This window comes from Oryctolagus cuniculus, chromosome 11 (assembly GCF_051225735.1).
Source record: "Oryctolagus cuniculus isolate XC-2025 breed Fujian yellow rabbit chromosome 11, ASM5122573v1, whole genome shotgun sequence".
Taxonomy (NCBI): Eukaryota; Metazoa; Chordata; class Mammalia; order Lagomorpha; family Leporidae; genus Oryctolagus; species Oryctolagus cuniculus.
This window is the reverse complement of record NC_142877.1, coordinates 20,421,154-20,443,385: the sequence shown is the minus strand read 5'-3', so window position 1 is coordinate 20,443,385 and position 22,232 is coordinate 20,421,154. Positions and strand designations below refer to the sequence as shown.

At 55.3% G+C, this 22,232-nt stretch overlaps 1 protein-coding gene across 1 annotated transcript; it reads left to right on the top strand.

The window, feature by feature from the left end:
* Positions 1 to 964: 964 nt before the first annotated feature.
* Positions 965 to 21,742, top strand: LBP (lipopolysaccharide binding protein). Its single transcript, NM_001195719.3, is given in 15 exon segments — positions 965 to 1,091; positions 3,031 to 3,145; positions 4,093 to 4,221; positions 5,539 to 5,694; positions 6,209 to 6,272; positions 9,887 to 9,950; positions 11,147 to 11,238; positions 11,731 to 11,907; positions 13,494 to 13,553; positions 15,783 to 15,950; positions 17,096 to 17,163; positions 17,621 to 17,663; positions 19,354 to 19,417; positions 20,135 to 20,211; positions 21,698 to 21,742. Coding segments are annotated over 15 exon segments (1,449 nt in total).
* The last annotated feature ends 490 nt before the right edge of the window (positions 21,743 to 22,232 follow it).

Sequence of the window (22,232 nt, the reverse complement as noted above, 5' to 3'; positions counted from 1 at the left end):
GCAAGTGATGACCCGAGGGCTGGGGCCTCTGCCACCCACGTGGGAGACCTGGATGGAGTTCCTGGCTCCTGGCATCAGCCTGGTCCAGTCCTAACTGTTGTGGCCATTTGGGGAGTGAACCAGTGGATGGAAGATTCTCTCTCTCTCTGTCTCTCTCTCTCTGTCTCTCTCTCTCAGGTTCTGCATCCTATTTTGAACAAAGACACAGAGCCACGCCTGGGGCCCCTCTGCTCATCAGGAAGTGCACCCCTTCCACAGCTTTGGGAGTCATGCTCAGAGCTCCCGCTGCTGCCCATTCCGCTTGGGGCAGCCGCGGGCAGCTTCCTGCCGGGACGTGCTGGCCTGCTGACCGCCACGGACAGAAGCAGAGCGGCTGGGTCGCAGGGCACGTGGCTGCTGAACAACCTCTATGCTGCCTTCCGGAAAACCAGCAAGCTTTGAGAGAGCCCGACGCCCCCTACGGGGAAACAGGTTTCCTTTTCAAATAAACAGAGTCCAGTATAAAGAGGAGAAGGGTCACACAGTGCCAGACCTGGCTCCTGTCCCAACTCTGCCATTGGCCGAGTGTGGGATCCTGGGAGCCACGTGGCCTCTCTGACCTCGGCGTCCTCTTCTCTCTCCCAGGCCTTCCAAGCCCAGCCCTTAAGAGCCTGGCTGAGAAGAGACAGCACCTCTGGTGGTGAGTGTGAGTGTCTTTTGGGGGAAAGGGGTGGGGCTTGCCCCTGCCCCCTGCAGCTGGCAACAGCCCTCTGACCCAGTTGCGGGGACAACCCAGGACTTCTAAGCATGACCTGTGACCCCAGTCATGTTGCAAGCAGCTTCCAGTCCCCGTGCCTCCTGTTCCCGCTCCCAGGAGCCCACCCACCCTCAGGAACCGCCCCCGACCCTCTGGCCTTAGCTATTTAAGGGTGCCAGGCTCAGCCCACAGTGTGACAGTCCCGGCCCACACCACGGGGAATCCAGGATGGGGACCTGGGCCAGGGCCCTGCTGGGGTCCACCCTGCTGAGCCTGCTGCTCGCAGCTGCCCCGGGAGCTCTGGGCACCAACCCCGGCCTCATCACCAGGATCACAGACAAAGGCCTGGAGTACGGTGAGAAGTCGCGGCTGAGGGCTCTGCAGGCCCAGGCCCAGGCTGCTCTGGGTCCAGCAGGGGGTGCTCTACACGGGCCTGAGGCAGGGGCTCTGTTCCGGCCCCGTCCCCACCAGCTGTGGGACTTGGACCCGTTGTTACCCAGATGAACATGAGCAGTCGGTCTGGGATATGATTGTAGCAAGCACTGCAGGGGAGGGGCCGTGAAGGGAGGGCAGCCCCTACAGGGTGGTGGCCGGCAACCACCCCATGGGACAGGATCAACCCACCGGAAGCTTCTTGGTGAAGTTTGAAAACCCACACTTTAAAATGAGCAGCCAGAACCCGGGACCTCCCAAGGCAGGCATATTTCAGAGGGGGCACAGGGGAGGCTGGGGGCCTGGAATGTACCACATCGTGAGCTCGGTGGTGGTCATGCGGCGTGGAGAACGTTTAGTATTTTTAAAGATTTATTTACCTAGTTTTTGGAAAGCAGAGTGACAGGAAAGAGAGATCTTCTATTTGCTGGTTCACTCACCAAAAGGCCTCACCAGCCAGGGCTGGGCCAGGCCAAAGCCAGGAGCCTGGAACTCCATCCAGGTCTCCCACATGGGTAGCAGGGACCCAAGTGCTTGAGCCACCACCTGCTGCCTCGCAGGCGCATGCACAGGGAGCTGGATAGGAGCGGAGCTGGGACCCCATCAGGCCTTCTGCTGTGGGGCGTGGGCCTCCCAAGTGGTGGCTTCATCACTGAACTACAAGGCCAGGACATTTTTTTTTTAAGATGCTAAGACAAAGCTTCAGAATTATCCTGTCCGAGGGGTTGGGGAGCTGGGGGATTGATATGGGGGCCTGAACTGGTTGGGGGCTGCTGGGGCATGGGTGCCAGTTCTCCAGCAGTACTGTCCTGCTGCAGTTCCCAGACAGCGAGTCCCAGACACAGACAGACAGACGTGGCCACCCACCGGAAGGACGCAGGCGCATAAGTGTCTTATCTGTCAAAGTGGGGGGAGGATAACATTCCCCTGAGGAGGGTTGTTGGGAGCCCAGACTGGCTAGGTGCAGAGAGAGAAACCAGGGAAAGCTTCCTGGAAGAAGTGGGTAAGAAAAGTGGGGAATTAACCAAGGACAAGGGGCAGCAGGGCAGGCAGAGGGGCCCTGGTGTGGGCGTCTGCAGGAAGGAGAACGCACGGGAAACAGGGGAAAGGGTGCCGCTGGCCGGCGGTACACATGCGGCCTGCTGGGGCAGACTCCAGGGACACACACACACACACACCATGGCAGTGGGACTAGCAAATTCTGTGTATCTGGAAACACTGAACCAGGAGTGTTTGTCCCTTAATCCTTTCCACTGTGAGGACACACCGTGTGGTGAAACCACTCCTCTAAAGTTGCACATTTTGGCCTTTTCCATATTGTTAATCAAATAAGCCCTGCTTTCCTATTCTAGGCGCTTGCTGGGCACCTACTCCGTGCCAAGCACCCAGCTGGGAGTGCAAGGGACCTCCCAGCGCCCTTTGTGCTGCCCATTCTCTGTTATCCCTGCGGCTGGAACGGCCGGGAAAGTGGAGCCTGGGGCTTTGCTCAAAGTCACCTGGAACCCCGAGCACCTGGAGTCCGGCCCAAACCCTGCCCGTTTCTTCTACAAGGGCCACATGTCACGGTGGACAGGAAAGAGGAGCCAGCAAGTGCCCAGCACTCCTTCCCTCAGGGAGTTGCTGGCACAGGCATTCCCTTTCCTCGCCTGTAAAATGGGCACACACGTAGAAACCCCCCAGCAAGTGCAGGGACACCCTTGCACATGTCTCGTGCTCCTTGGCACGCAGTGGGGGCTCAGGAACCTGCACCTAAGTAATGCTGATGCAGAAGTCAGCGTCTCTCCGCAGGGCAGGTGCGAGCCATCGAGGGTTTGAGCAGGGGAGGGAGGCGGACCATGCTGACTCAGCTTCTCTCTCCCCAGCGGCCAGGGAGGGGCTGCTGGCTCTGCAGAGAAAGCTCCTTGGAGTCACGCTGCCGGATTTCGATGGGGACTTCAGGATCAAACATTTGGGGCGTGCACAGTACAAGTTCTACAGGTGGGCCTCTGGGGAGGCCTGGGGGAAGGGCCCCGGAGAGGGAGCGTAAGAGCGCATGGAACTGGGTCAGGGACCCTGAGGCAGGGGGCAGTCAGCAGGAGAGTTGCTCAAGGATTTCAGAAGGGAATTCTGGGTTGGGGGGGGGGGATTGAGTTCCTCCAGCCGTTCGCACAGGGGTCTGTCTGACCTGGGCCTCAGTCTCCTCACCTGTGAGACGGAGATGATACTGCTTCCTCTTTCAGAGTGACAATCTAGGATCCAGTCTGGCCTCTTAGAGTTCAGTCTAGAAGGGAGGATAGGCCTGAGGCTGTAAATAGAACAGCCAAGTGGTAGAGCTGAGCTTTGCACCTGGGGGATCAGGGCAGGCTTCCCAGAGGAGGCAGCGTTTGAGAGTCACAAGATGGGAACAGCTGATACTAACCAAAAGGCATGAGTGCTTCTTGCAGGCTTGGCCGGGCAGGGAGGGCAGCAGGCCCCGGGCCCATTATACCTTCCCTGCTCGCTGCCACCGCCTCCTCCCTCCCTCCCTCATCACCTCCCTCTTGTAGTCAACCCATTAGTCAACATCCATTGAGCACCTACTAAGCACCAGGCACATAGCGTGGCCCCTGAACACTCCTCTCCCACGATGGCCCTTTGTCTCTCCTTTCTGTGTCTCCTCTGAGCCTGGACGTGTGGAGGGGAGGGTGAGGCTCCGGGCCCTGCCAGGCGCTAATGTGACCGTGTGACTGGGACAGCTGCGTCCCTTCCTCAAGCTTCCATTCCCTCTCTGTGAAGAGGGGACAAGCACGCCACTGGGTGCTCTGGGAGGCACCACAATGCAAAGAATGTAAAGGGCTGCGCGAGGCCGCAGGAGCCAGGCTGGCACAGAGCAGGCGCCCGGGGAGAGGGTGGGAAGGCAGGCGAAGGCCCGAGCTGACCTCTCCCTCCCGTGTCTTGCCCTCCAGTCTGGAAATCCCCAGATTCGAGCTGCTCCGTGGCACCCTGAGGCCCCTCCCCGGCCAGGGCCTGAGTCTCGACATCTCCGACGCCTACATCCACGTGCGGGGCAGCTGGAAGGTGCGCAAGGCGTTCCTGTAAGTCGGCTCTGTTCTCAGGACCTTGACCTTGGCCTGAGGTGTCCCTGGCTCATCGGACAGACCGCGTGCGGGAGGCAGCCCGCGCCCAGGACAGACCATTCACCGCGTGCAGGATGCACTTTGCCCTGCGGCTTTTAGAGGCTTGGCAGCGTGGGTGCCGTGGCTTCCTCGGGCTGAGCCCTCATGCATACTCGGGCTGTTTCTTCCTCGCTCATCCTCGCCCACGAGCTTCCATGAGCGGCTCCCCACACTTGGGCTGGCAGAAGGAGCCACAGGATAAAGGCTCAGAAGTCAAATCCCGAGCAGAGTGTGCATGGGAACCGCGAGCTTAGGGGCCTCTGGCTGTGCTCCCCAGGGGCTGTGCCAGTGCCAGTGCCCGTGTCGGGGGTCCCATTTACCAATATCTTCACCAGCCCTCTGTCCTAAAACTTCAAAACTTCTATCAATCTGATAGGTGAGAAATGCTATCATTGTCATTTGTATTTTTAATAACTTTCCATGATTCTTATTTGCCATTGAAACTGTTGCCATATCTTAGATTTGGTGGGGGGGTCCTGTTTTGCCCTCTCCTCATTAATCTGTATTGGCTTGTCCTTTGGAAAAAAAAAGATTTATTTTATTTATTTGAAAGTTAGAGAAAGAGAGAGACAGAGATAGAGAGACTTTCCATCTGCTGGTTTACGCCCCAAATGGTCACAACAACCAGGCTGCGCCAGCCCAAAGCCAGGAGCCTCTTCTGGGTCCCCTACATAGGTGCAGGGGCCCAAGCACTTGGGCTATCTTCTGCTGTTTCCCAGGCCATAGCAGAGAGCTGGATCGGAAATGGAGCAGCCAGGACTTGAACCGGTGTCTACAGGGGATGCCGGCACTGCAGACAGCGGTTTAACCCGCTGTGCCACAGCGCTGGCCCCGACAGCGCTGGCCCCGGCTTGTCTTCTTCATGTGAAGGAACTTAGCTCATCTGCAGCTTCCAGTGTTAAGGAGAGCCGCTCTTTCTCGGGGGCGCCTTTCTGTTTTTACGTTGCGTGTGGTGCCTTTGTTCACTGGAGTTTTAGTTCTCGGAGACGGGAAGCTAAGCAGCCACTTCTTCACGGCCTCTGAGACTCAGATCTTGCTGGACATGTCTCTGTCCACCCGCGACAATACAGACTGGCCCCAGGCTTTCTTCTAGATCTTTCTGGGCCTTATTTGTGACTCTTGCTTCTTTGCTCTGCTCCACTTTCTTTAGGGTAAGAACTGAGCTTTCACGTCTCCCACCCCAGCGCTGGCAGGCACTGGGCGAGGAGTTAACCATCGCTCCTCTTCCCTCCTCAGGAGACTGAAGAACTCCTTTGACCTGTATGTCAAGGGCCTCACCATTTCCGTCCACCTCGTGTTGGGCAGCGAGCCCTCCGGGAGGCCCACGGTCACCACCTCCAGCTGCAGCAGCGACATCCAGAACGTGGAGTTGGACATAGAGGGGGACCTGGAGTAGGTCACCGCCGGGACTCCGCCAGCCTGGGCCCCGGCTGCAGCCCCTGCATCCCCTCACCTGGCCTGGCTCCGGGTGGAACCGTCAGCCTCTTTCTGGGCCCCCAAAGATAAACTTGTAGGGGCCACGGCTGGCAGGCTCAGGTGCAGATTCAAGCCAGGGCTTGACGAAAGTCAACTTCAGGGGCCCTTTGTCAGGCAGATGAGAGGTGGAACACAGAGAGAAACACGAGGCAGGTGGTTGAAGCCGATCCCGGAGCAAATCCTTTCCTCTCTGAGTTGCTCAGTCCCCTGGATTAAAAAAAAAAAAAAAAAGAGTGCTTTCTCAGTCCCTCCCCCAAGTCCCTGACCTTGAGCAGGTCCAGCAGGTGGCTGGGAAGCTAGGTGCACTGAACTGGAATGGGTGGGACCCTGGGGCTTTGCAGGGCTCCAGGACTGGGGGGAGGACCCCCTGGGGGCTGGCCTGGCCCGAGGCCTGTGCTGACCGTCACTCTGCGCCTGCGCGTCTCCACAGGGAGCTGCTGAACCTCCTCCAAAGCCAGATCGATGCCAGGCTGCGCGAAGTGCTGGAGAGCAAGGTCAGCGGGCCCGGCTGGGGGGTGAGGGAGGCCGCGGACACGCGTCCAGCCTGAGCCGGGCTGGGGAAGCGAGTGTGGACACACAGGGGCCCAAGGCCCAGAGAACACGCGCGGCTGCCCCTGTCACAGGCTGACTGTGTGGCGCTGGGGGCAGCGCTCTCTGGGCTCTGCCTTTGTCCAGCCAGGCAGAAAGCAGCCAGGTGCTTGGTCAAGGGCAAGATGCAGGGGCCAGGGACCTGGCTCCACCTGCTCAGCTCTGCTCACTGCCACCGCCACCTCGGATCCCACAAAAGTCAGACAGGAACTCACAGGGCAGGAGTGTGGCCTAGCGGTTAAGATGCCCGCATCCCAGATCCGACAGCCTGGGTTCGAGCCCAGCTCTGTTCCTGACTCCAGCTTCCTGCCAGTGCAGACTTTTGGAGGCAGCAGATGGTGACTCAAGCACCTGGGTCCTGGCCCCCTTGTGGGAGACCTGGATGGAGCTCCTGGCTCCTGGCTCTGGCCTGGCCTCGTTTCAGCCCTGATGAGCGTCTGGGGAGTGAAGCAGTGGATGGAAGATCTCCCTCCCCCTGTCTTTCTCTCTGTGTCTGTCTGTCAAATTAAAAAAAGAGGGTGGTCAAAAAGTGGATTTAAGAGATAAGTTTATGAAGAGGTTTTAGAAAGGAGACCAGCACTCAGGTGCCCGCAGAGGCGGGGGGCCCAGGCAAGCTCGTGGGCGCCTGCCCTGGGTGGAGAGGCTGTGGCGTTGTCAGACATTCCTGTTTAAAAGATATGTGAAATCTTCAGATTTTATAATCTTTGGCTAAAATAAAACTCATTTCACCCCCAAAATCCCATTTTTGAGGTGTTGCACACCCAGACCTGGGTCTGTAGTGAAGACTCTGGGAATAAAAGGAAAAATTCACATGTACCCCCCCCACACATACACCATAAACCACACATGCACACACATACACACACCACACCTGCACATACCACACACATGCACTACCACACACATATGCACCACACACCATACACTAAACACATATACATATCACATACACACCACATCACACATACACCACACATACCACACATGCATGTACCACACACATATGCACCACACACACCATACACTAAACACATACACGTATCACATATGTGCATCACACTCATACATGCATGCATCTCACACACCATGCACACCACACATACATGTACCACAATACCACAAATGCATGTACTGTACACACGTGCATGCGCCACACACATATGCACCACACACCATACACTCAACATGCACATATCACATATGTGCATCACACACTTACTCATGCACACACATGCATCACATACACCACACACACACACACACACATGCATTTTTAAAGGCCAGCCATCTGCATGGTGTATGGTATCTAATTGCTTCCACTTTTTTTTTTAAAGACTTATTTTATTTATTTGAGAGGCAGAGTGACGGGGTGGGGGGATCTTCCATCCACTTGCATTCCCCACATGGCCGCACCAGTTGGCCGGGCTGAGGCTGGGAGGCAGGACCTCCATCTCCCTTGTGAGTGGCAGCCCCTGAGCACTTGGGCACCCTCTGCTGCTCTCCAGGCGCCTTAGCAGGGAGCTGGCTCAGAGCGGAGCTGCCGGCACTGGCCCCAGGGCTCTGCTATGGGAGGCCCACGTGGCAGGTGCTAGCAGCTAATCCTGCAGTGCCTCCGTGCCGGGTGCTCCACCGAACCTTGGCCTCACTTTTCTGACAGCAGAAGCTCTGAGTAGTGGAGGAACTCACCCCGCGTCAGCTGGCTAGGGAGAGGAAAGATCAGGGTAGAACTTCCTGGGATGTGGCGCCCCTTATGCCAAGGCCTCGCAGGACCCGGTGCCTTGGGACAAGGAGCTCTCCCCTGACCCCAGTCCTTATGGTCCTCAAAGATCTCCTCCCGTGGAAGCCAAGGGCCTGGGGCGAGTGCTTTCTAATTCTGCACTCGGGACAGGATGCGGTGTCGGAGCAGCAGGACAGAGAAGCAGCAGCAGCACCCACTCACTTCTCAGCCCCACTGCCTCCAAAACCCCAGAGGCACATGGCCTTGGCCTCGCCACTGCTTCCTGTGCGTGAGGACCACAGGTGGAGAGAGATGGCGCAAAGGTCACCGAGCAGGATTTGAACCCAGGCTTGTTTGGCTCTGCTGCTGTCTCACTGGGAGACCCTGCTGTGCCTCCATGGCCCCCTGCCTCTGCCGTCTGGGTCCCTGCAGCAGTGGGGCAGGTGGGCGCAGGTGTGGGCATGGCAGATGGGCCCATGTGTGGGTGTGGCAGATGGACGCAGGTGTGGGAGTAGTTGATGGGCTGTTGTCTGAAGGGAAAAAGAGAAGGGAATAACGGGGAGGCCAATGGCACTTTCCAATTCCGCTGCAACTGATCTGGAATGTTCTTACCACCTTTCTCCGTGTTCTGGCAGCTCCTCACTGCTAAACTCCTCCCCAGAAAGGCAGCTGCAAAGGGGGGATAAGCTACAAGCCCCTCCCATGCCCCAGTGCCTGACTGATGCCTGTTCACCCTTAACAATGTCACCTCTGCCCAGAAGCCACCTGTGAGCCCCACCTGAGGCCAAGGCCCCCCCACAGCCCTCTCAGGTGGACGTGTTACACAGTAGCTGGCAGCTGGCTAATGAAAACACTCAAGTGAGGACTCTCCTGCACACAGAGACAAGAGAAAATCTTGACATTGGAGCCCAGTGTTTGAAAACACAGGGACTACAAATTCATTTGTCAGCTTTGGGTGGAGGGCGCATAACTCACCACCATGGCCTCTCACGGACTGGGTCTTGCCTGCATAAAGCATTGACCTGCTATAAATTCTTTCATCACAAAGGCGATGTAAAGGCACTTGGGAAGCCACCCCAGTGCAGAACGCTCCTAGGTTTTCATGGCTGCTTTTTCCTCCTAAGGCTTTCTGACGTCCACATTTGAATACCTTTTTGCAGCACCTCCCCTGCCCAGAGTATGCATCTCGGGCTCTCGTGGAAACAGCCCCCTTCTCAGGCACTTTTTGCTGGCTTACATACTAGATCATCCGAGGGATGGTGGCAGCACGCACAGCCAGCAGGGTTGGAGATGTGTTTCTCTCTCCTGAGACGCTCCCTCTCAGATGGTGACAAGTAATTGTGGGTGACTTCCAGACACGAGCGTTCGGTCTTCGCTGGGCACGTGAGAATGGCGAGCCTCAGCTGTCCAGTGATGACGATGAGGAGCATTCACTTTAAGTCTGCGTTTACCTGCGTTCCTGTTCCTAGTTACCACCTCGCTCTGCCATGAAGCTGAGTTCTGGGAGCCAAGGTCTCCCTAAAGAAAATATCTCTAATGGCGTAGTTTGGGGGAGTGTCTCCAGCTGGGTCCCCTTCACCTCCCTGCGGTAGTGACTGCCTTGCTCAGATAATCAGCTGCGGGACAGACTCCCAGAAAGCCCAGGGGTCCACACGGGGGCGCACTTTTGTCTTCGTCGTGTCCAGCACATGAGAAACACTCACCGAGGTTTGTAGAATGACTGATCCCTGGGAGAACGTGTGAAGACGAGCACAGCGCCAGGTCAAACCCGGGGTCTCACCGAGCCTTCCTGTCTTCTCTCAGATTTGCAGGCAGATTGAGGAAGCCGTGACGGCCCACCTGCAGCCTTATCTACAGACACTGCCAGGTAGGGCGCCCCATGCACTCCTGGGACGCTGGTGACGTCTGTAAGAGCACAGATGTCACCAGACATCGCACAGGAGGGCACGAAGTAGAAAGGAAATGCTCCCTTTTTTGCCCCAACTTTTCTTCCAGGAGGTAGCTTCTGTCTGGGGCGCGTCTTTTCAGGTCTTTTCAGACACAAAGGCACGTACTCCTGTGCCTAGACCTTCATCCATGCGTCCTCTCTGCTCCTGAGCTTATGTGGAACGATGCGTGTGTGCCAGCATGCGGAGTGTAGATGCTGCTCTGCGGGCTGTTTCTTTTTGAACTTGTAGGAACTCAGCCACCGCCCAGCCTTCAGGGCTAACCAGGGTTCCGGCTTCTACCAGCAAAGACTAATTTGCACCCTGTACAGAAGCGCAGTCGTACGCTTTTTGAGTCTTTTTTCCAAAGCCTGAAAGGCTGAGCACCCTGAGGTGGCCCAGAGCCTGTTGCCTCCAGGCAGATCCTGCCTTCTCCCGGCTGTGCCTTGTCCTCTGGGTCCCGCTCCACGGCTGAAGGCTGTTTGGGCAGTTTCCGCGCGAGACCACTAGGGGTCGTGCTGCTCTGAATGTCCTGGAGCGTACACAGGCTCCCGCGGCACGCAGAGGTTAGCGTGATACCACACGGTTCTCTAAGTGGCTGTTGCAACGGCATCATTCTAACAGCTGTATAGTATTCCATCAGGGCGGTGTCTCTTCCTTGTTCTGTCATTCTTGGCTGTTGCCAGCAAGGGGTCCCCTTGCTCACGCCTCTCTGCCTGCATGTGTGAGTGCATCTGCAGGACAGACAACCGTGTGTGCGGGAGGAGTCCCTGGGTCCCAGGAGCACGACGAAAGTGTGCAGAGCCAGTGACAGCTGTCTGAGATGTCGTCTGATACCCTGTGTGCACCTGGGGCCCGGGCGGCCACAGATGACCCAATGTGTGAGAGCACAAAATGTGTTCCCTTAGGGCCTCGGAGCGCGGAGTGTAATGCCCCCACCGCAGTCAATCCAGCAGTGGGACCAGAGCTCCGTGCAGCCTCTTCCATGGGGAAGCAGGTCTCTGTTGCTGGCCCCGGACGGGGGTCTTTAGGTGGAGGGGCAGGGGGCTCAGAAGAAAGTCACAGGGAGCGGCCAGAGCCTTCTCTGTCAGTCAAAGGCTGTGCCCGGCTCCTCATTCTGCCCCATCCTGGTCCACAGTCACAACGCAGATCGACAGCTTTGCCGGCATTGACTACAGCTTGATGGAGGCCCCCCGGGCAACAGCTGGGATGTTGGATGTGATGTTTAAGGTGAGGTTCCTGGCAGAGAGGCTTGGGTGGGTCCAGCCCCAGTGAGGCAATCCCCAGGGTCAGCCTGTTCCTCTAACAGTCAGCTCCTCTCCCCCGTGGTGCCCATTGTGCCAAGGGCAAGGCTATACAGAACGGTGAGGAGCATTCCCAGAGCTAGGAGCCCAGCACAGGCGTCTCATGACCCTAAGATCTTCAGACCTCCTCTCCTCCTTGTTCCCCCTGTTCTGCCCACCTTGCAGGAAAAGGTCCATCAGGGCTGGCCCAGGGTGGTGCTGAGGGGTGGTCAGCACTGCTGCAGGTTAATATACCAGAGCCACGCCCAAGTTCAGCTACGCTTTCACCCAAAGAAAGCACGCTTCGTGATGGACTTTCAGGCCATGTCCGCGGCCAGGTCGCTGGGCCAGGCCATGTGGCTGACTCCCTAGCGTGGACACCAGCCTGGGGTGGGGGGAGCATGTGACAAGTCCCGCTGGACCCTGTTTCTCTCGCCAGGGTGAAATTTTCCCTCTGGATCACCGCAGCCCAGTGGACTTCCTTGCTCCAGCCATGAACCTCCCCGAGGCTCACAGCCGAATGGTCTACTTTGCCATCTCCGATTACGTCTTCAACACCGCCAGCCTGGCCTACCACAAGTCAGGGTACTGGAACTTCTCCATCACAGACGCCATGGTAAGGAGCAGGCAGACGGGCGCTCTCGGAACCCTAGGACTCAGCCCTCCCTGCCTTCTTCCCTCTCCACCCCATTTATGTCAGAAACATTGTAAGTTACGAGAGAGAGAAAAGTCAGAATCAGGGAAAATAAAGTTAGAGCAATTTCCCTTTTTCACTCTGGCTACCAGGCAGCTCCAAGCCACGCTTCTTTCTCCCTCATAACAGCCATGGACGCCCCTGCAGCTCATTTGTCTGTGTTTTCCTTCCTTTCTAGTGCAGCCCTGTTATTCTAATTCAATTCCCTTTCCTCCTGGTGATGCGTGGAGATTAATTTAAAAATGCTTAGTGAATGAGGCGGGATAACAGATGCAGTGTTAGATGAGACAGAAATAAAGATTAGGGTAGAGTAAAGCTCACTTGTAAGCACTCTGGGCCCATAAACAGCTCTAGCAGGGAGCTCCCTTGCAGCCCAAGTGAAAAGGGTCCCAGTAAACAGGTAAAACAAAGTCTGCCTGATACTTAACCTTGAACATGACTGTCTCCCATGGGGCTTTGTGTAAGGGAGACTGGATTCTACAGGGATCCCCTCTTTAGTATTTCTCTAGGTTCTTTAATGTTTCTAGTTTCAAAGTGTTTTTTTTTTTTTTAAGATTCTGTTTATTTAATTGAGAGGCAGAGATGCAGACAGAGAGAGGGAGAGACAGGGAGGTCTTCCATCTGCTGGTTCACTCCCCATGTGGCCGTGACGGCCAGAGCTGAGCTGATCCGAAGCCAGGAGCCGGGAGATTCTTCCAGGTCTCCCATGAGGGTGCAGGGGCCCAAGGACTTGAGCCATCTTCTACTTTCCCAGGCCACAGCAGAGAGCTGGATCAGAAATGGAGCAACCGGGACTAGAGCCAGCATCCATATGGGATGCCGGTGCTACAGGTGGAGGCTTAGCCCACTACACCACAGCGTGGGGGCTCCAGGGTTGTTTCTTACAGTACCTCATAATGGTTGACATCTCATGAACATAAAACAGTTCAGTTCGACAGGGATGGGCCTGTTTGCCCTGGTCAGGGACTGTCTAGCAGGTGGATGGAGTGACTCTCCCTTGCGTGACTTCTCCTCTCCCATGACCAACGGTGACTCACCACCACTCCCCCCCCCACACACACACACACAAACATCTGTGGCACAGGCCTCGCTTTTGATGGTGCTGGGGGTGATCACAGCTCTTCCACGGAGCACTCACAATGTGTGAGGGCTTGTGCCCGCTGCTCACTTGGCCTCGCAATGACCTAAGGCAAGGACAACTATTATCCCGGTTTTGTAGATGACATTGAGACTTACGGACAGGAAAGGACTGGCCTGGGAACACCCAGTAACCAAGCCAGGAGCCAAACGTAGGTCAGTGGGACTGCAGGAGGCACCCAAAGTCCCCCAGGGAGGCCTTTGTGCCACCTCCACCCCAAGGAGAGTAGCCAGGGACACAGGTGCTCTGCTTGGGGTGAACACAAGACCAGCTTCAAGAAGTTACCATCTGGGGCACTCCCCCTCCCCCACTTCTCTAGCCCCTCAGCTCCTGTCCGGTCCCCTAAGACTCTTTTGTGTCTCCACCACAGGTTCCGGCCGACTCCAACATCCGGCTGACCACCAAGTCCTTCCGCGCCTTTGTCCCCCGGGTAAGAGTTCTCGCAGTCCCCCAGGGTGCAGACCAAGCGCACGAGAGTCCTGGGGATTCTCCTAAGCTCTCTGTACTCCTCTCAGCTTGGCCAAGAGTCGAAGGGTGGCAGCCGCCCGCAGTGAAGGCCTGGGGGTTGGGGGCTGCAGGTTTCGGGGCTCCCCGCGAAGTCACAGTAGCAAAATCCCAGTCCCCATGCTGCTGGGATCACAGGTTGTCCAGCCTTTTATAGGCGCTAAGAATCCCAAGCACGCTGGCATGTTTCATAGCATGTGCCCTAACTAATGCCATCTAACAGAGGGCTTCTTAGGGGTCAGGCATACTCTCAGTGCTTTGAAACATTATTTTTTGAGTGAGTAACAAATTCTCCTGGTTCAGTTTTCAAAAGACACATGAAGTTTTAGCAAGCAAAGTCTCAGCCCACCCATGTCTTCCAACACCCAACCCATCTGGAATCTGAGCCCTCCCAATGATATTCTCAGCATAAGGCATGCAGCAAATATTGTGCATCTATGTGTTTGCACAAATAGAGGACTGCTAGACACCATTTTGTCCCTTTTCCCCCTCACTAGATCTGTAAGACCATTCCCGACAGGTCTAGAGGAAGTGCTCTCATTCTTTTCTTCAACGGTACCCACCCTGCCATGGCTGGGTTGACCATAGCTTGGTTAACCTGTCCTGGTGGAAGGCCGTCTTCCTCGTTTCCAATCTTTTACTACATCAGTGTTGTAGTGAACAACCTGGTAGCTCTGTCATTGCTGGACTTAATTCTTTAGGTGTGTCATCTCATTTAATAATGAAACAATCCACCAGTCCTGTTCCCTGCCCCCAAGACCCCGAGACACGGCAGAAAGAGGCAGCAGTGGGTAACATACCTTGCACAAGGTGTGGTGATAGCCGAAGGGAATTATAAAGGTGGGGCAAAGTGTAAACCTCACGTCCGATGGTATCTGGGCTATGTCTGTATCCATGGCGCCCCCTACAGGCCCTTTCTGTTCCTAGAGCCCCATTCACAGCCAGACCGGCTGCCATGTTGTCCTAGCCAGCTTTGGGCTGCCCTTGGCCGTACTCTGGCTCCACTGTCCCTTTTGCCCCCAAAAGAGAAGGAAACCCTCCTCGGCCTTCCTGCCTGTTTCATCATCGGCCATGAGGAGAAGCAACGCCCCCACCCCGTGAAGCTTCTCATTCAAGAACAGGATATAGATTTTACACTGACATAACCAAGAGGCTCATGGGAAAGGTTTTTTTTTTTTTTTTGACAGGCAGAGTGGACAGTGAGAGAGAGAGAGACAGAGAGAAAGGTCTTCCTTTGCCATTGGTTCACCCTCCAATGGCTGCCGCAGCCGGCGCGCTGTTGCCGGTGCACCGCGCTGATCCGAAGGCAGGAGCCAGGTGCTTCTCCTGGTCTCCCATGGGGTGCAGGGCCCAAGAACCTGGGCCATCCTCCTCTGCACTCCCTGGCCATAGCAGAGAGCTGGCCTGGAAGAGGGGCAACAGGGACAGAATCCAGTGCCCCGACTGGGACTAGAACCCAGTGTGCCGGCGCCACAAGGCGGAGGATTAGCCTAGTGAGCCGCGGCGGCAGCCATGGGAAAGTTGTTCGTCCACCAACTTTCCCTGCAAAGGAATGGTCTTGCCCCGAATTAAATTCTGTTCCTCCCTCTAGCTAAGCCACACAGTGCCGTCGTGTTTGAAACGGTGGGATCTGTGTGTGTTGTATTTCAAACACGCTGGCGTCCATTCTCCGGGTGTCCGGTCACCCAGTGCAGTGACAGCCTGAGGACCCACGGCTCTCCCTCATTGCCTGGTGGGGTGGCCAAAGCCGGCCTGACAGGTTGACAATTCTTACCAAATCTTTAAAAGCAGCCCTGTGCTTTGACTCAGCGATTCCACCCCTAGGAATGGTTTCCTGAAAAGACTAGCCAAGGGTGCTCAGGGAAGTGAATGTGACAATGCCACAGCCTGGAGGTAGCTTAAAGCCCAGTAGAACTGGCTCAATGTAATACCCAATCACCATGGAATACAACGCAGCTATGAAATCGATGACGCGGATTCTGTCTGTGTGGACAGATGTCCAGTTGTGCTGTCACCGAGAAAAGGCACAGAGCATTGAGCACAGACGAAGCCAACCACAGAGCACTCTCAGCCTGTTGGACTTCCTCAGGACTCTTGGTGCAGCCACATCCCTGGAGTTTCTTCTCTCGACATAATCTCTTCATTCTGCTCCCAGCTGGCCAAGCTCTACCCCAACATGAACTTGGAGCTCCAAGGGTCAGTGGCCTCGGCCCCACTCGTGAACCTCAGCCCCGAGAATCTGTTCGCGGCACCCCAGATGGATATTGAGGCCTTCGTGGTCCTGCCCAGCTCTGCCAGGGAGCCTGTCTTCCGGCTGGGTGTGGTAAGACTCAGCCCTTACAACTGCTGTGCCCGCTGCCCGCGTGCTTGGCTCCCTTTCAACACCTGCTAATTCCTTCAGACCTCAAGTTAATTACCACCGCCCCAGCCGGGCTTGGCTGCATCGGGCTCATCCTCAATCTACCTTACCTCTTGCCATTTTTTCCTTGGAGCAACCCATGATTGTTCTTCACAGTGCCTGTTACAAGCACCTGTGTGGCTGTTTGCAGGTTTACTTGTTTAGTGTATGGATTGCCCTCTGAGTGAGTCTGGGCTGTTGTGGGGAGAAATGTACATGAGCCTTTGTCCTATTTGCTCTGTTATATGGCTATAGCTGGCCCCTCAAGACTACATTTCCCAGACTTCCTTGCACCCTGACTTCCAGTTAGGTCAGCCAATGGGAGGCACTGTCAGGAGAATGGAGGGCGGGAAGAAGGAAGAAGCCAGAGTGTTTTCTCCCTTCTGTTTGCCTTGAGCAGAGGCTCTGGCAATGATAGTGTGTCCTCCATGGTGGTTCCCACAACCGCACTTCCGTCTTCTCCAGCCCTGGGGAGGAAGCAGCCTCCAGCTTCTAGTGATTCCATCTCTTGTACAACAATTTCCCTGTCTTAAATTCCCACTGCATTAAATATTGAGAGTGGTTTTGAATCCTTTCCTGATGGGCCCTGACTAATGCCGAAGGAATTGAGAGGCCTTTGGGGAACCTGCTCAACTGGATGGAGAGCTCAGCTTTCTTGTTTTAGGGCTGAAGCTCAACAAGGCGAATCTCTGGTTGCCAACATGATCGCTGTTCTTAATTGATTTTAAAATAAGATGTAATCTATAATTATTATTGCTGGAGCTGAGCTTGCGGGAAATGTCCCTTTGTAGAGCTGTGCAGGGACAGGCCCTGTGCCTTCTCTTGGTAGTCTGTTCAAAGTTCAACTGCCATCATGGGCAGCAGTTTCAAGTACAAATGTTCTAGGCCAACTTCAAGCTCTTACTGAGCACTTACAGTGAGCCTTCTGGGAGTCTGCAGTCTGGTGGGCACATTTCCTGCTTTCACTGCGCTGAGCCAGTGGTGAGAGGAGACAGCTGGTGTTGAGTCATGCTTCCCACGCCAGACAACATCCATCATGTACACCTGTTACCTTCTCCCGGCTCTTCCAGGCCACTAATGTGTCTGCCACACTGACCTTGAACACCAGCAAGATCACTGGGTTCCTGAAGCCGGGAAGGTAAGTGAGGCTCCTGCCCATGCGTGGGCATCCCACCGGGGCCGGCTCTGCTGCTGGGGGTAGGACTGTGATCCTCTGGTCCATGTTAAGGGGCTGCTGTTTGGGTTGGAAACGTAAATTTCACCCCAATTGCCCCATTACCCCTGCCCCTAACACTTCAGATTTCTAAAGAATTTGCTAACACTGCTTTTTCTTGATCTCTGAGTTTTAGACGACAGCTATATGAGTTTCTTGAAATGATAAAGATTGGGCTCTTCTTCCACAACTCCCCACTGTCCGTCTTCCCAGTACTGGTGTAGCGTTGCTTTTAGTTACTCAATCGTCGCTTCCACACCCACTCCGCCCTGGCCCGGTGCTGTCTCAAGGCCACGGCTTCCCATTTCTGGGGACTCCAGCGTTGCTCAGGCTTCTGTGTGCATAATGTTCACGTCTCTGGATCTTTCCTGCCCCGTTCTAGGCTACAGGTGGAACTGAAAGAATCCAAAGTCGGAGGATTCAATGTAAGTTGGTTTTTCTTACGGACATGACTAGCGTGCTAACTAATTTAGGGTGCGTCCTAAGTGATTCCCGTGCACCCATCACAGGAAGTAGAAAAGAAGAGGTGCCCTCGTCCCTGCAGAAACGTGGACCCTCTAGGGAGTACGAGACCCAGAACGGAGACACAGTTGCACCCCAGGATAACACACAACCGTGCTGCCTAGTGGACAGGATTCTTTTAATTGCAAAGCATAGGAAGCCAGCTGCAATTTTCTTAAGCAAAGAGGAGGCATGCATAGGGTCCTGGAGCTAAAAATCAAAAAGCAACGAAAAAAAACCCAAGGCTGGAGGTTTCTCTGCACAGCAGGATCCAGGAGCTTGACTGTATCCACTCTCTCCATCTCTGTTCCACTTTCATCTGTGTTGACTTCATCCTCAGGCAGCCTCATCCCTGGTGAAAAGCCCTGAGGTTTCTTGTAAGTTAAAAAAAAAAAAACAAAAAAAAAACCTACAATAAAAAAAAAAGCCCCCACCCCTCCACCAGTCACTGCAGCCGGAAGTGCAGCGAGGCCATTTGACCCAGCAGGGACCTGATCTACAGTCCTGGGACCATGACTTCGGGCAGCCACCCCAACCTCTGTGGACTGAGGCTGGGGGACACGGGGACTCTTAGGAAGACAAGAGGAGTCCCATGCCGGGCAGGCGACACCAAGGGGTGATAGCCACCCGGAGGAGACCTGGATGGCAGAAAGAGAAGGGCAAGATCAGTGTGGGCTGCAGTGATGGAGAAGAACTTTCTGGAAAGGGGGCAGGTGGGGTGATCAGCTGCTGCTCACGGGAGGGGGTGGAAGTCGTTATCTTGGCTTTCACCTCCCCATGGGCGCTGGGTGCCTCTGACCCGCTTCACCCCTGCCCTCCTCCCCAGGGCTTACAGAGTAGAAGTGGACACACAGACGGGAGGCAGAGACACTGCCGCAGGCCCCAGGGATGGCTTCCTGCAGCGCAGACAGGGTGAGGTGCAGTGGCACCCTGGCCTGGTGCGTGCACATGGCCTGCAAAATGCCCTGGATTGCCATGAAAAGGCCATCCTATCAGGTTTCCAGAACATGGAGGGTGAAAGCAAGAACTGTAGGCACAGATAAATTTAGGTTCAGATCCTGACCCCGCTGCCCTGTTTCCTGCAAGTCACTTTGGTTCTGTGGGCCTCAGTTTCCTTACCTATGAAATGGGGACTTTAGTATGAACCTTGTCGAGTTGTGGTAAAGATTCAATCAGATATATATGGAAACTCAGAGCCTTAGGTCTGGCATACAATGGATGTTAAAAGACGTTATTTCATAATTTTTAAAGCATTTGAAACAGAAGCTCATTTAGTTTTTACTCAGTTTTTTAAAAATATACAATTCAGGAAAGCACTCTCACTGTAAATGAAAAAGTTAAATACCAAAGATAAGGCCAAGGGCTCAGTCAAACCTGTGTGCTCTTCCCAAAGGAAAAACAAGTTGGGGGTACTGCCTTCCAAAATGTCTGTTTATCTGTGTACATATAAATGTGCATCTCAAAATACTTTTATAAAGTAGTGGCAAGTGTAGGTGTCCATCTCAGTTTGGCTTTTGCCATGTCAGCATGGCACACCCCACAGCGAGACCCTGTGGCCATTGGCAGGCAAGATGGCCCGTGTGGTCACAGTGCACCTCTCCTGCTCTCCACCAGGTGGAGCTGTTGGAAGCTCTCCTCAACTACTACATTCTCAACAACCTCTACCCCAAGGTCAATGGTAAGAATATGGATTTTTTTCCCAAGTCAAGAATGGATATTCTTTTCTTTGGGGGAATGACAGCTGGACTTGGAGTTGGGTGCCAGGGCTCTCTGGGGCTGGGTGGCTAACTCAGGGAGGTCTCGCTTCTCCCTGAGTTGGGTTGTTGATGCTGGAGGAGGGTTGGAGGCTGGGGCAGCTTTGTGGGGCACAGGAAACCTCCCTCAGGGGAGGAGCTGGGACTTATGGAAGTGGCAGGAGAAAGACTGAGAGTCAAGTTTCAATGGACGCCTCTGAATTCTTGTTTCCCAGAAAACTACCCCACCCTTTAGTCAAAACACAAAGCTTCAAGCCCCCAAGCCCTATTTCTGTGAGGCACTGCCACCTTCATCCGGCATAGCAAGCAGAAGGGGTGCAAGGCCATCAGGTGGGGCTCCCGATCACTCGTGGCTGCCCCGCACCTGCCACTTCCTCCCATTGGCTCTGACAGCTTAGCCTTCTGTGTTTAATGCCAGCTCTGCCCCTTTCTAGCTGTGTGACCTAGAGAAAAGTCACATGGCCACTCGTGCCTGTTTCCTGATCTGCAAATGGGGATACTAATCACACCTACCTCTTAGTTGTGGTGGTCATTAAATGAGAATAGTGCGTGTGGAGCGTGCAGAGCGCAGAGTGCTTGGGGGAATATGTGTCCGTGACCGTCATTTCCTGACAATCTCAATGTCATGCCTCAACCTGCAGAGAAGTTGGCCCACGGCCTCCCGCTCCCTCTGCTGAGGCACATTCAGCTCTACGACCTGCTTCTCCAGACCCACGAGGTAACTGGGGGGGGGCCGACTGGGGGTCATAACTGGGCGGGTGGGACCCAGCCCAGCCCTGCACCTCGGGAAGCCAGCATGGGTTAGGACGTTCTGGGGGTCGCTCTAAGCCGGGAAGCTGTCCATGGGTTCTTCAGGTGCCTGGCACCTAGTCAAGTCTCCGCCCATTGTAACTACTAACGTCGGGGGTAGGGGGGACAGTAGACACCCCCTGCTCTTGTATTTGCAAGACGAATCTGCAGGGACTCCGAGATAGTCCACAGTCACCTCCCGCTGAGTGTTCCCAAGCAGTCAGACAGATCGCTGTTCCAAATGAAGACGGAGTGTCAGTCCACACAGCTGGCCTCAGCTTTCACCTGGGCAGGACGGGTGTAGCCCACCTGCTCTCAGACGGCAGGTTCTCCTTCTCACACACTGAACCAGCGCGGCATTCTGCTTCTGAGAAAGAGAAGTTCATTATCAATTACAGGCCGGGGGGCAGGGGGGCAGGGGGGCAGATCTTCCTGAAGCTGACATCCGTCTCCCCGCTCAGAGAGGAGGTTGGGGTTTATGGATTTAAGATAATGGCGGGGGCAGAACATGACAGGTGCAGAGGGAAGCGGGGGTGGAGAATCCTTGGAGCGTGCCTTGACGAATCACGCGTGGACACCCCACGCATGTGCAAAGACAGCTGCCGATACCAGGTCGGAGGTGTCGCTCCACATGACGATGAACCACAGGGTAACTCTCCCTGTGCAGTCTGAGCCGATCTGCACAGGCTCCAGTTACAAAACTGGCTGCAGCCAGCTCTGTCCAGTTTTACAAGGGACCCTGGAAAAACAGTCCAGCAGATTTATTTATTTTTTAGCAAAGGCAACTATTATGGGCTTGCCAGTTACTATGCAGCAGGTAGGCAGATGACTATTATGGGCTGTTAGTATGTTAGGCAGCCTCGGGGAGATTGCCATGAAGCAAGGGGTGGCGGCTCCTCATTGTCCATGTTTCACAAAGCTTACAGGGTATCTGAAAATTCGAAGCCAAGTGTGAGAACTGCAGCTCCACGTTTGGCACATGGGAAGGGACTAGCAGATTTATTACCCATTATCACATTCATTAAAAATGTGAGGTCAACTCCAGCCACCAGGCTGATCATGAAAGGTAGGGGGATGGATCGCTGCGGGGAGGAGTTGAACTTGACCTTGAGCTCAGAATCCCGGCACTCTGGGTGATGGAAACGTCAGGAGAGCAGCAGAGGGAACCCCAGCGGCTCTCAATTTTGCATTCTTGGCCCAGGTGACACAAAAAACAGACATTTCTGAGGCCCGTTAAGAAGCAGTGACAGTGGCTCGTCGCCCAAAGCTGTGCTTCATGGGGACCTTGGGGACCGAGGCATGTCGCCGTTTAGGCACTGTTTCCCAATGGGTGGGCTCCGTTTACATCAAAGCACACGCGTCTTGCCGGCTTGGACGGGGCTCCTCACCCTCCTGTGCTGTCTTCTTCCTCCTAGAACTTCCTGCTCGTGGGCGCCAACATCCAGTACAGGAGAGTTTGAGGGCAGGAGGAAGATGGGGTGTGGAGGCCACAGCTGGATGTGCGGTGGCCTCTCCAGGTGTGCGGCCGATCCTTGGAGAACCGGGAGGACGCAGGCGTTCCTGTTCCCAGCTCCTGGGGTCGGCTCTGCCTGGCCTCTCCACCAACTCCTTCTCTTCTCCAGGGGCACCCAAGCCCTCCCTGCCTCAGGGTCTGCTTCCCTCCAGGGTAGCCCCCTTAGGAGCCGGCGCTGGAACCTTCATTCTCCCTGTGATCCCAGTGCCCGGAACAGTGTTGGCACCGAGCAGATGCTCAGTAAACGCTGACTAAGGGATCCCGTGAGCCCCTCCTGCCGTTCCCGCTGAACCTCCTGACTGCCCACCCTCCTCTGACCGCGGGCGTCTTTGATTGATCAGCCCCACCTGTGGTCTCCAAGGCTGGACCTTGAACTCTGCTCTCATCGACCGCTGCTCCTGGGGCCTGGACAGGAGAGTGAGGGGCTCCCCACGCGG